Raw genomic sequence first — 14,193 nt, forward strand, 5'->3', positions numbered from 1 at the left:
GATCTGCTCATATCTCATTCATCTGATCTCCGTTTTAGGTGATCTTGGTGTCCATGGAAAGCTCTTGACGAGCCCTACATATCTGCAGTATTAGATTTCCCATTTTCTTATCCATTTTCCAGTTTGAGGCAGAAAAGTTCTGTGAGTTTTCGACGATTTTGTCATTTTTTCGGTGATTTTGGCAACCATTTCTTTCGAGTGAGGTATTAAACTTCATCTACTCTTCATAATCTTCAAATTGGTATGCTTGGCTTGTGCTTTCGTATTCGTTTTAGAGTTGGGTGTTTAGAACCCTAGAAACCTGGTTTTCCCTGATGAATTTGGATGGTTTCTGGTTAGAATTTATCGTTGGCCTAGTTGTAAAGAATGTTTCCCTTGTTGAGCTCTAGTTACCACGTAAATTTGAGTCTTTTTGGTTAAGGTTGAAAATTTGGTTTTTCAAACCTTCACCATGGCTACCCTCGCGTGTGGCGGTGCGTGGGACCGTCCACGAGTGTTGTCTAAGTACCAAATATCTTCTAGTGACCCTATGAACCTATTTCTAGCTCGGTTTCCCGAAATTCAATTGTTTGGTCTGGTGATCAAATTGGACCACCATTTGTTTGTGTGATTGATGACAATCCGATCATTGGATCATCGTACAATTTTGTGAGCACCATAGTTATCAGTTGTTGGACATTTGAGAACTTACGGATCGGAAATCCGATGTGCGGGTCTTCCGGATTGAATAACGTTAGATTGTTGACCTTAATGGACCTACCTTATTGACGATTGACGTTCTAGTCAACGTGCTCTACTCTAGAGTGTTGTTTATCTCTAGTTTGTTGTTGAGGCTTGATGGAGCTTAGTTGGCTCATCACGATGACGTGTCGTTCCCAGTTGACGTGTGTCTCAATATATGTATTAGTGGCACCATATCGAGTTATACTTGTTTATTAAATGTGCTTTCTATTGAATTGTTATTTTTATTTTTAGCATTGATCTATGTTTATTAATTGTGAATCGACTGTAGCTTGGAAAAGTTTATGAAATGTGGTTAGATATGTATGATTAGTATGATGTGTATGATTGTTTTTATGACGATGTGAACCCAAAATCTTATGAGAAGTATTATATAGAACTTTTATGCTTGTATGATAAGATAGTGATCATGAGAAGTTGATAGTGCAAGTGATTACGATGTAAATCATAGCGGATGAGATAAGGGTAAGTGGTTTGTGTGTTGATCTAACTGCTCCATGTAGCAGTGGTACATGAATGGTCCTGCTCGGTTAATTTGTGTTGGGGGACCATACTATTTATGGATCACGCTTGGTTAATCCGCGTTGGGCGATCCTAATGGCCATTTATACTTAGGGGTGATCATGCTTGGTTAATCAGTATTGGGTGATCACTGCCTAACAGTTATGTAGGTGTGACGCTGCTTGGTTAATCTGCATTTGGGGGTCACTACCTACTTGGTTATCTTGACCCTGCTTGGTTAATCCGCATTGGGGGGTCACTAGTGGTCTTGCTTGGTTAATCAGTGTTGGGGGACCATACTATATATGGATCGTGCTTGGTTAATCCGCGTTAGGCGATCCTTATGGCCATGTATGCTTAGGAGTGATCATGCTTGGTTAATCCGCGTTGGGTGATCACTTCCTAACAGCTGTAGGAGTGACTCTGCTTGGTTAATCCACGTTGGGGGGTCACTACCTACTTGGTTACTTTCGCAGGGGTGGCTCTGCTTGGTTAATTAGCTTTGGGGGGCCACTTCCTGTTTGGTTACTTATGTAGGCTTTGGCCGAACTGTGTTACTCTAGCCTTAGTTTATAATTTACATATGAATGATGGTTTTGAGAATCTTGTGGTTTGAATTAGAAAAGCCGTTGGATGTCTACGTGACTCATTCGGAGTTTGCAACGACTTGATTATGATTTCATAAAGCATGATTCTATACTCGATGTTTATAGATTGTGATCGATGGTCTATTTTTACTAAATATCACATACTTTTATTATTGTCACTCACCCAAGCCTCGGAGTTTATCTAAGTGTCTGATTGGCTGGATGTACCATTTCCATGATGTAGGCATTGATTTTACACGTGACAGATTTGGGTAGATTATGAGAAACCGCTTGATATTTTGGATTCCGTTGAGTGGTCCGAAATTGTATCCTGGTTTGGATTTCGTTGAGTGGTACGAAATCCCTAATCTTACTAATTTCCATAAGTTAGACTAGAACCTTGGATTCGAGTGAATGGGAATTACCCACAATAGACCTGGTGAATATAAATTAGAATTATCAAGTTATTACTCGAAATCCAGGCAAGGAATTATGTTGAATTCCTTTATTAAATGTTAATATCGTGTCTCCTTGATTCATGGAATGGGTTAATTGAGGTGATTGTGGACTGATGTTGAATATGATTGTTATTAATACGATTAGATCAATGATCAATGCGACTAGAGGATACTATTATGCTTTGTTGATGCTTTGAGATATTACATACTATGAATTGCGATTTTATGTTGAAACATAATGGTTTATATGATGGATGAAATAGAAACCTTGATTGTCATGTGGGTTCGTTATGTAGCTTGAATCGAATAATTCATGCTTGTCAAGTCCAAATGTTTGAATGAGGAATGTTATGCCTTTCGGCTTGAACAGATTGTTATATATGTCGAGTTGAAGGACGAACTACGAATGGCTTGATCCCTGTTGAGGGTACGTAGGCAGTCTAACGACGAGGTTAGATGCAGCCATAAAATATACAGAAATTACTATGCAATTTGAACCTTGAGTGGTGCTTTATTCATATCCCGAAGGCAAGGTATGTTAGATATACGAGTATTTGGTGGCGTCACGTGTTAATCATGGATGTATGTCGGGAATGAAGTGTGACAGAAGAACTCCAATTGGGAATATTTTTGCTCGTTATTTTGAAGTGATAGTGATGCTTAACATTGATAACATATCAATGGTGCTACCATTGATGAATGCAAGAAAAACAGATATTACAAAAACCTATGATTGAAGAAATGAAGAGAGAGATAGAGAGAGAGGAGTTTTTGATCTATAATATCTTTTGTATTTGTCCAGATTGAATTTATACAATGAGCATTACAATCTTATATAGTAGCTAAACAAACTTAGGCCTTAAAGCTAGCTAACATTTACTAACAACCTACCTGAGGTGGCATAACAATCTAGCTGAGATGGCATATGATGTGGCATTATCTTCAACATCACCCTTCAATCTCAACTGGGGTTCCCAAGTCGAAGATTGTAGCAATGAGGATTGAATGCTGGATTGTGCAACCCTTTTGTTAATACATTAGTTGTTTGATCTTCAGTGGGAATATACACTACTTCCAAATCTTTCTTTTGTACTATTTCCCTAACAAAATGTTAGTCTGTGTCTAGGTGCTTGTTTCGAGAATGAAACACTGGATTTGCACTCAAGGCTGTTACAATGAATGACTAGAGGTGCATACAAGTTAACTATTAAATCTTTCAAAATCTTCCTCACCCATGCAATGTCAGCTGCAGTGTGTGCAAGGGCCTTATATTCAGCTTCAGTTGAGCTTCTGGAGACTGAATTTTGTTTCTTTGCTTGCCAAGATATTGGATTGTGTCCCAAGAACACAACATAACCAATCACTGATCTTTTGGTATTAAGATCTGTAGCCCAGTTTGAGTTTGAGAATGCACTAAGACTAAACAAATGTATCTGCAGTATAATTGATTCCAGTGGGAATTGTACCCTTCAAATATCTGATAATTCGCTTCACTGTTCCAAAATGCAATTCTATTGGTGCATTCATGAATTGACAAACCGAATTAACTGCAAAAGCAATGTCTGGTTGTGTGAAAGTTAGGTATTGTAATGATCCAACCTAGCTTCTGTATAGAGATAGATCTACCATTGTAGTTCCTTTTGCACCAAGCAATTGACTATGAGGTTTACAAGGTGTAGCTGCAGGCTTGCATGAATCCATTCCTACCTTGTGAATCAAATCTGTAATGTACTTCGATTAATTGGCAAATATATCACCATTTGCCTTATACTGAATTTGTAAACCTAAGAAATAGGTCAGCTTCCCTATATCTTTCAATTCAAACACCTCAAATAGTTATGTAACAACATTTTGAACCTTGGATGGATTTGATCATGTGACGATAATGTCATCCACATATGGTAGTAACACAATTGGGTCAATACCATCTTACTTAACAAATAAACTTGTATCAAAAGGAGATGCAATGAAATTCAGTGCAACTAAGTAGCTTGTGAACTTGGAATTCCATGCCCTGAAAGCTTGCTTTAAACCATATAGTGACTTTATCAATTTACAAACATGGTTTGGTTTAGCAGGATTAACAAAACCTAAAGGTTGTTTCATATAAAAATTTTCCAGTAAATCACCATGTAAAAATGTATTTGTAATGTTCAATTGCCTTAGATCCCAATGATTCACTGCAGAAACTGCTAAAATTATCCTCACTATTGTGTGTCTTACCACAGGACTGAAAGTATCCAAGTAATCAATTCCATGCTCTTGATAAAAGCCTTGAACTACTAATCTGGCTTTGTACCTTGATACACTTCCATCTGGATTTTTCTTAATTTTGCAAACCTATTTACTTCCAACTATTGATCTGTCATGTGGTGGGAATACCAACATCCATGTGCACTGTGCACTGAGGGAATCATATTCTTCTTGCATTGCCAATTGCCACTGCGACATACTAACTGCTTTTCGAAATGTTGGTTCTGTAACATCACTGATCTCAGAGATTAATGAACACCCTCTAGTAAATAATTCATCTTCATTTAACTGGAGTGATTGCAATTCAGGAAATGAAGCAATCATAGCTATATAGTTCTTTCTTTCAATAACTCAACTTCTTAGTCTAGTCATAACAGAATGAGAAGAACTATTAGGACAAAAATTAGATTCTGGTTCTGAGTGTATAGGAAGAATTACCTCAAGCTGTGATGGGGAATGGACATGCACAATTTGATTTATACCTGAGCGATGATGACTTGGAGATTGATGCTAACTTTGAGATACATATTCCATAGCAATTGAAATACTGTCATTAGGCTCACTATGACTTATATTGGTACTAATATCTGTCACTGACTCAATATTAGTCTATACCCTTGTTTCTTCATTAACCACTTGTCTATCAATACATTCATATCCTTGCCCTCGACCCTATTCACATATTTTAGGTAATTGAATCACAACATGTGATAAAGTTGGCTTAGACACCTCTCTTGTATTACATGAAAATGTACGCTTCTTATTCTTGAAAGGGTAAATGTCCTCATCTTGAATAACATGTCTGGACAATATGAAATTTCTGGACTTCATCTCAAAACATATAACCCCTTTGTATCCTTGAGTAAATCCAAGAAAGACACACTGAACTGACCTTGGTTGCAACTTATTCTCATTGAAAGGCCTGAGTAGAGGATAAACTGCAGTGCTAAATATTTTTAAACTGTGAATGTCAGGATCTTGATTAAACAACACCTGATATGGAGATTTCATCCCAAGTACTCCATAATGCATCCTGTTTCTAAAAAATGCAGCATGTGAACATGCATGGTACCAAAATGACACAGGGACTTATGTTTCAATCACCATTGTCAAAGCTGTTTTTAGTAAGTGTCTATGTTTCATTTCTGCAATACCATTCTGCTGTGGCGTATGTGGACATGATAATTGATGAACAATGCCCTTATTCTGTAGAAATTCCTTAAACACTTTACTTACATACTCTCCTTCACCATCAGATTGAAGACACTTAGTAGCTTGATTAAATTGAGTAGTCACAGAAGCATAAAATTTGACAAATATTGGAAATGCATCTGATTTATTTACCATAGGGAAGATCCATACAAACCTATAATAGTCATCTATAAAGCTGATATAATACCTATAGCCTTCAACTGACATTTGAGGTCATAGATCCCAAACATTAGTGTGAATCTTATCAAACACAGCTTTGGATCTTTCTGATCTTACATTAAATGGTAATTTGTTCATTTTACCTTGAATACAGGCTATACACAATGAAGAGCATTCATCTACATTAACTGGTAACTGATTATTCTGTAACATAGACTTCAATATTTCTTTAGATGGATGTCCCAATCGTTTGTGCCATATAATAACTTTAACCTTTCTTCCCAAAAACGCAGCACATCTTCCCAATCTTGCAGCAAATAATTTTGAAAAACACTCACTGGAATATTAAACAGTTCTCCATCATCACTCTTTCCTTGGTACAAAATCAGATGCGTTGCCTTGTCCTATATAAAGAAAATCAAATCATCGTAGATAAACCAACAACCATTGTCTCTACATAACTTCTTTACAAATAACAGATTCATAGTTATCTTTGGCACATGTAATACATTATGTAAAATGAGAGAATTAGAAGATGTTTTAATGACAGATGAACCAATACCTTCACTAATTCCAACAGTGATTTTAGCATCACTAGTATATGGAGTTACTTGACTATATATCTAGATTGGCAATTATGTGGTGGGTGGCACTTGTGTCAACCACCCAAGTGTCTGCAGCTGAAAAATCATGAACAATTGGATTTAGATTGAAACCTGCAAAGATTACTAGAAGTTGTCCTGGATTAAATATATCTTTCTGAACCAATAAGTTGTGCTCGAAAATCTTTTAATGAAATACTAGAATCCCTTGCCAAGATTACTGTTTTAATGACTTCAAACTCTGGTGGCAACCTAGATATTGCATCAATTATGAAATCATTATCAGTGATCTTTTCTCCAGCAGAAACAAGTTGATCTCTAATTCCTTTCACCTTCAACAAGTACTTATCCACCGAATCTGTGCCTTTTTGTATAGTGTGAAACTCAGACTTCAATTGATTCACTTGAACAACAAAGACCGATGCAAATCTTTCTTGAAGACAAACCCAAGCCTCCTGAGATGTTTTACAACCAACAATGTGATCCATCGCCTCATCAGAGAGTGTAGCAATTAGCAAGCTCAACAATGCCAAATCTTTCTTCTCCCATTCTTTGTATTCAACTGTTATTTCCTTTGTAACCCCAGTTTCTGTGCTCATAGAATACTTTGGTGGACATTGAGACTCACCAGTAAAGAACTCAAAAAGATCATAACCTCGTAACACAAATTGAAACTGATAGCTCCACTTTGTAAAATTGTCATCTTGAAGCTTCACAGTTATCATTCCTAAAAGACCTTGAATCTTGACTGAGTTTGCTGCCATTATATCCAATTTTGAAAAATTTTCTCACCAAGATTCCTTAATTCTTCTTCAAATTAACAACTTTTTAGATAGAATTCACAACCAAATAACAACTAAGACAACTTGTATCAATCTTGAAGATAATACTTTTCACCTTTTGGCATTGGCCTTCAACAAGTGTAAAACAAGAAACACAATTATATCAATCCAATCACACTTTGGCATTGGCCTTTAACAAGTGGATAGAAAAAAACTACTTCACAATTCTATCAATTTTGCCAATAACGGCTTCGACCTTGTATTGATCAATCACATAGAAAACTGGCATTTACACAAACACATACAGTGCAATAACTTCAAACATACCCTAAAATCGCCATGAATCTTTAATCGTAGACCCCGGATAGCACATTGCAGACTCCATATCCGTATCAGAAAACCCTGATCCCATAGAACACTTCGCAAGAAACATCAGCAGAAGAAACCACCAAAGATCATCCATTCGAACTACCTTCAGTACTTGCAAGAAACACCAACGGAAGAAATCACCAACGATCATCCTGGGTGATGGATACCATGATAACATATCAATTGTTCTGCCATTGATGAATGCAAGAAAAACAGATATTGCAGAAACCTATGATTGAAGAAATGAAGAGAGTGAGGAGGAATTTTCGATCTCTAATATCTTTTGTATTTGTTTAGAATGAATTGATACAATGAACATTACAATCTTATATAGTAGCTAAACAAACTTAGGCCTTAAGCTAGCTAACAATTACTAACTACCTAGCTAACAACCTATTTGAGGTGGCATAACAAACTAGTTGAGATGGTATGATGTGGCATTATCTTCAACAAACACTTTATTTATCACTATTAAATGAATTTAAATTTCTAGATATGTCTAGTACTAGACATAAATCTCAAAATTTAAATACGTATGGTAGTGAGCCACCACTTGAAGGTGGTAAGACCCTAACCATAACACATACGAAATTCTCTATCTTTGAAGGGTAATTCTAGGGAGATCAAAATTTAAACCAAATTTGTTAACCAAATTATGTGTTACCAATAAGAAATAAACACGTTAATTAACACTTAAATAATAATCCAATCATCAACAACCACATTCACAAAATTTGAATTACCCATCTTTGGATTCTAATGTGTTTCGAAACAGTGGAATTCTATCATCTCGACCCACAGTTCACAAAATTTGACTTCAAAATAGGATCCGAGCAGGGAACCCTCAGTCAAAGGCACCTCGTCTCCGTCGCCTCTCAACTCCATTCCCTTGACACCGTTCTGAGATGATTCTTCGGCAAGAAATATTACTTTTTGAACCGTGCCCTCCAAGCATCTTAAGTTTACTTACCTACTGGGCTCCATCAATGATTTCGTATTTGTATCTGTTAATGGTTACTGTGACTTGTATCTCTGGAGCCCATCAACAATATCTGTACGCAAAATACCGAACTCCAGTTTTATGGAAAGATAAAAAAACTCTACGAATGCAAGTTCCAATTTCGGGTTTGGATTATGTGTCAGCTATACTGATGACTACAGCTTTTATTAGTAGCTAATCTTACTAGGAATTTTGAGACTGGTTTGTATATGGAGATGTTCTCATTGAGAGCGAACTCTTGGATAGGATTTCATGTCCCTGACCAAGAGAGTGATGAATATAGCTTTGTAGATCTCGTCAGTCTTTTCGAATTCATATACAACGAGTCCAAAACATGCATGCCAAATCACAGTTGCCTCAATCCGGACATCACAAAAAAGTCAAAAAATTTACTTTCGAGATATGACTACAGCAAATAATCTTTTAATCCTTAAATTGCCAATACTCCAATCACTCTTCTTCATTAAATGTCGCTTCCTCCGTTTAGTTTATTGCATGTAAAATAACTAAATTTCTGTCCTACATAAGAGGGTTCAAGTTCTTTAAGGAGAATGCTTATGTGTATCGTTTTGTAGGAGAGAATGAATGGAATTTTGGGTCATGAAAGAGTATGAGGTGCGTGAATCTTTTTTTTGTTAAACAATAGATTTGTTAGGTTAGATGTTAGATTAGTCACCGATGGAGTTTGAACACATCCCGTCATGCAAGGGCTCGACTCCTTTCCACCATTGTGATAAAAGGTCCACTCGCAGGTGTGTGAATCTTGGACTATTTGCTGACGTACATGTGCTGACCCATCGGAAATGGAATTTATACGGTGATAAACCCATCTTCATTACTGAAAACGTATTTGTCATAAGCGGATTTCAAAAGGAAATTGATCAGGTTGAATGTGTTAAAAAAGAGAAGCCTGTTTGCAGTCGCTCCTATAGCCTGAATGAGGTGCCGTTAAGTATATTATCTCTGACGCGGTTTGAATTCATCACCCTATGTGTTAGTGTATTTTTGTAAGGAGTTTAGTTTCATTTGTTTCTAACTACCTTGCTTTATGTAGATTTGGTTGTCTTTCTATTCCTGCAATTCTGTTATGAAGACTTCAATTATCCCAATCCTATTTCTTAATTCTACATCCACATCTTTGATCCGATCGAAATAGTATTTGGTTTGTTTATATTTATTTCAATGGTTAGTAATTTTAATTTCACCAGGTGGTTTGCTACTCCCCCGTTTTGGGTGGGGCATACCTTATTAACCTGAGAGCTTAAGGCGTGCTTAATTTGACCTAGAGGTGACAATGAATCAGTCATCCATCGCATAACCAATTACTTTAATGTCTTGTTTAGTTACAAGTCGACGTACTAGAAGTATTTCAGTATATTTTGCTGCAACAGATAACTTGGATTCCAGATGATTAGAAAATCTGCGCTACATATTTAGACCTAGATAGCGCACCTAGCATAAGGTTGCTTGTAAACATTTGGTAGTTTAGGGATTTTGGAGCTTGGATCAAGAATGCTTTAAGACACAAGAAATTCAAAATGGGATCGCATTTCAGCAACTCATCTTTCTTGTCGCCAATAGCTAAGGAGGTGTCGTATGGTGGCTTTTACAGAATCACCTTGTAGAGTTCCAGTAGCAATACCCGAAAATATTGAATCTCATTTTCCACTTGGGTATATAGCTTCGAGAGTTGTAACCCAAGTTCATATTGACAGTATCTTACAGAATTTCATTTGTGGGCAGTGAGTCAAATCTTCATGGTGTTAGATTTGAAGAGTGTTCTTTTAGTTCTTTAGTGCATTTTTTATAAGACCGTTTTATTATTGCCGTTCCTTCTGTTATAAATCGAACAACTGAATTGCTAGCTGACAGTAAAACTAATGTATAACAAATGGCCAAATGGATTGGATGAAATAGACCTAAGCAATACAAAAGGACGCAGTAGTAATTTACAAATTAGGCGTCTGAGTTCCGTTTTGGGCCCATGATACATTATCGAAAAAAGTATGGTGCCCAGTTTAAACTCACTGGTTTGCTATGATATATGATGAATTTTAGCTCCGTTTCGGCTTCCAAAACTACATTTTAAATTTTGTAATAAAAATTGGATCCTTCTAATTAAGTCCGATTAATCTTGTTCTCATTCCCAAAACCCTTGAGCCTTTCTGAGGTTGTTTTTAAGTCTATTTATGCCATTTGGCTCCCAATGTAATGCATCACTTCAGAAATAATCAAGACAACCTCTCGATTTATCCCAATCTCTAGTGGATTCCACAAACCTTTATTCTTGAAGATTTACATTTGTAGTCCTTCTATGCTCGTGCTGCATCAAAGACTGTTTGGCTGATTCGAAATAAAATGGAAGCCACATATAGAATTGTGTTATTTGGGGGTTTCCTCTGCTTGTTTTCAAGGGGTGTTGGTGTAAAAATTAGGAAAAGTGATTTCTACACACATCTTTTCTCACCTTACATATGCCCTTGTATTTCTAATCTTGGGAAAATAATTCCGCACGCGCATTTCTCCTTCTGCAATCCTTGTTTATATATGGTCCCTTGATTCTCCTATATTTTTTTTTTGGTTGAAAAACGGGGCTAAAAGCAAAAGCCCAAACAAACATACTCAATAATAAATCTAGACCTGGACATCCCAAGTTGATTCTCACAGATGAAACTAATTGAACAATAAAGAGGAGTATCAAAATAAAAATGATCTAAATCTAAATCAAGACTATAGGTCGCTAAACTGTCTGCCACAAAGTTCTTTTCTCTATAGACACATCTTTTCTCACCTTACATATGCCCTTGTATTTCTAAAGATACTCTGTTCTTGTGTCTTATGTATAGAGCTTCAACTAACTTTAGGAACGTTAAGTTCTCATAAAAAGTTGAAGAAAATGGCAGATGAGCAAAACCAGATTATGGGAATGTGTACTTAAACTTTAACAGGGGTGGTGTACTTAAACTTTAACAGGGGTGTTACAGTTTTACACTGCAATCTGTTTGAAATAACTCGAGTTACTATCCTTTTGGATCCAACTAATATAGCTAAATTACTTCATACTCATTAGTTTCATAAACAAAAAAATTGGATCCAAGATGGATACCAAACAACCGTTCCTTCAGTTATTCTGAGATAGCCGTGGAGCTTGGCTTAGATTCCTGAGGGCTTTGTCATAGGATATGAACCCCATGAACCAGAATTCATGACCATCCCTTGTGACAATCTGTATATATTTTTCTGAAGGGTTCCATCTGTTTGCTGAAGGATTTACTGTTCTTAACTGATCAAGTGGCACCACCACCTACGTGAGATTAACTAACTTGTTAAACGAATGAAAAACTTAAGAATTCGAATTTTATGTCCACTAGAATATCTACCTTGTAATGCATGAGAGTTGGATTTCCTGGGCACAAATAGTAAGAGAAATCGCTGCAGAAGGCTATTCGTTTATCGGAGATGTACATCATCCCAATCACAGGTCCATGAGAAGTTGATAGATGGCAAGCATATGAATGTAAGAGCTTTTCTCCTGTCACTCTTTCAAATGTCTGCTGAAACACTTTTTCTTCTCCTCCGGCAGTAAGCACCTTTGTTCCGGTACTTAGCCTTGCCATCATTGCTTCTGTGAAACTCGGGCACATTCTCACTGTCATGAGAAAATTCCAAAATTTGTTTGATATAGGCTACTCGTATGATATACGAAACGAAGATCGATTAAGATCAATTAATTCAAAATTTCTGTAGGCTCTACCAAGAAAGAAAACTTAACAAATTGGCATTTTTCTTCTATTGAACTTTATAGCAAGGGAGAAATTAACATAGGAATTCATTTAGAGAGAAACTCACGGTGGTTCCAGACATTGTCCGCCTTGGCCTCTGCTCTTTTGGTGGCAACTTCAACCCTTTTACCGCACTGGCACAATGCCTCAACCATATTTGCCATCGGATCTGCAACAGAAAGTAATAAAAAATAAAAATAAAAACGATCATCCGAACATATCTGCCTGAGACTAAATGAAATAACGTAAATACAAAAAAAAATTATCCCCCCATATATCAAACTATAATTGAAAAGGTTTTTACATGTAAGAAGTCAAGTAGCATCTAAATTTAAAATTTAGTACTTTTATAAGCATGGATAAAACTAGAGCACAAAAGTTTCCCACAAGAAATTTCTTTAACAGTTAAATTAAGGCTAACTAATGATCATTATTATAATCGAAGGATTGATTCTTAAGAGAACTGCGTAAAGAAACAAGGGAACAACGGAAACACTAACGCTGGGTAGAAGAATTCGATGTGGCCGGAGCAGGAGAATAATGGACATAAGGATTGTTTGCCTGGGCTGTGCCTTGAGTTTCAGAGGGACGACTATCCATGTCCGTTGTTGCAAGAGTAGAGAGTAGAAAATGGCGGACTCGATCAGGTTTATATTTATCTGGTTTTTTTTTTTTTTTTTTTGGTTTATATGATAAGGGTCTGTCTCGGTGTACAAGAAGAAAAAAGAGAGAAAAGAAATGCCGATGAATGGTTAGGAAAAGGTGATGAAGACCTCTAGACGCCGTCGCACTTAAAAGCAACAAATCATATACCAACATATGTCTAGCAAAGGTTGGATATTGTTTCATATATTCTTTTCCGTTTTCGTTTATGATAGACGCACTCCAAATATATAAATTTGTTGAGATTCTTCAAAAGTCTATATATTACATTTATCGAGAAGTAAATATGGATGTAGATGAATTTGCAAAAATTAAGCAAATAAAATGGCTTAAATTAATCCTACCGATCTAATAATAATAATCCTTTTGTTGAGCATGCTGTGAACACGGAAAATTCCTGAAACGAAAGAGACAGGAACACGGAAAATTCCTGAAACGAAAGAGACAAGAACAACGTGCACAAACAAATATTTGTATTTTTGATGATTTTGGGTTACAATCTCTCTCTATTTTGATCCTCTGATTCGATCTCCGTAAAGTGTGTATTTGTGGATGTGTGATTGATCCAAAGGGCCGTTGGGCTTGATCTAAGAATGAACGTTCTTCAAGGGCCGTGGACTTGATCTTGAAGGTGGATTTGAGCGGATCTTCAAAGGGGCTTTTGGGCTTGATCTTTGAAGAACAGTGATGAACGGATCTCCAAGGGCTTTTGGGCTTGATCTTGAAGAACAGTGATGAACGGATCTTCAAGGGCTTTTGTGCTTGATCTTGAAGAACGGTTGGATGTGTGGATTTTTCGACGTTGTTGATCCAAAGGGCCGTTGGGGCTTGATCTTGGATGAACGGATGATGAACGATGGTGCTTTCTTCAAGGGCCGTCGGGGTTTGATCTTGAATTGGTGGATGGTTGATCCAAGGGCCGTTGGGGCTTGATCTTGGAAGAACAATGAACGAAGAACGAAGAACGAAGAACACTTTCTTCAAGGGCCGTCGGGGCTTGATCTTGAATTGGTGGATGATTGTTGATCCAAAGGGCCGTTGGGGCTTGATCTTAGGATGAACGATGAACGAAGAACGCTTTCTT

The 14,193-nt window shown here is 36.8% G+C and overlaps 2 protein-coding genes across 3 annotated transcripts; both read right to left on the minus strand.

Annotated features, from left to right (window-relative positions):
• Positions 1–6,656: 6,656 nt before the first annotated feature.
• On the minus strand, positions 6,657–7,277 carry LOC126622716 (uncharacterized). Its single transcript, XM_050291450.1, has one exon. It carries the CDS (start codon positions 7,275–7,277, stop codon positions 6,657–6,659), a length of 621 nt encoding a protein of 206 aa, XP_050147407.1.
• Positions 7,278–11,568: 4,291 nt separating this feature from the next.
• On the minus strand, positions 11,569–13,182 carry LOC126623682 (GLABRA2 expression modulator-like). Of its 2 annotated transcripts, none has more exons than XM_050292639.1 (4): positions 12,947–13,182; positions 12,514–12,615; positions 12,045–12,289; positions 11,569–11,968 (listed from the first exon to the last, which is right to left on the minus strand). In XM_050292639.1, exons 1-4 carry the CDS (start codon positions 13,044–13,046, stop codon positions 11,786–11,788), a joined length of 630 nt encoding a protein of 209 aa, XP_050148596.1. In that variant the 5' UTR covers positions 13,047–13,182; the 3' UTR covers positions 11,569–11,785. The 2 variants fall into 2 exon arrangements, with proteins under 2 accessions (XP_050148596.1, XP_050148595.1); XM_050292638.1 differs by having other exon boundaries at positions 12,045–12,313; positions 12,947–13,179.
• Positions 13,183–14,193: the final 1,011 nt, after the last annotated feature.

This window comes from Malus sylvestris, chromosome 5 (assembly GCF_916048215.2).
Source record: "Malus sylvestris chromosome 5, drMalSylv7.2, whole genome shotgun sequence".
Classification (NCBI taxonomy): domain Eukaryota; kingdom Viridiplantae; phylum Streptophyta; class Magnoliopsida; order Rosales; family Rosaceae; genus Malus; species Malus sylvestris.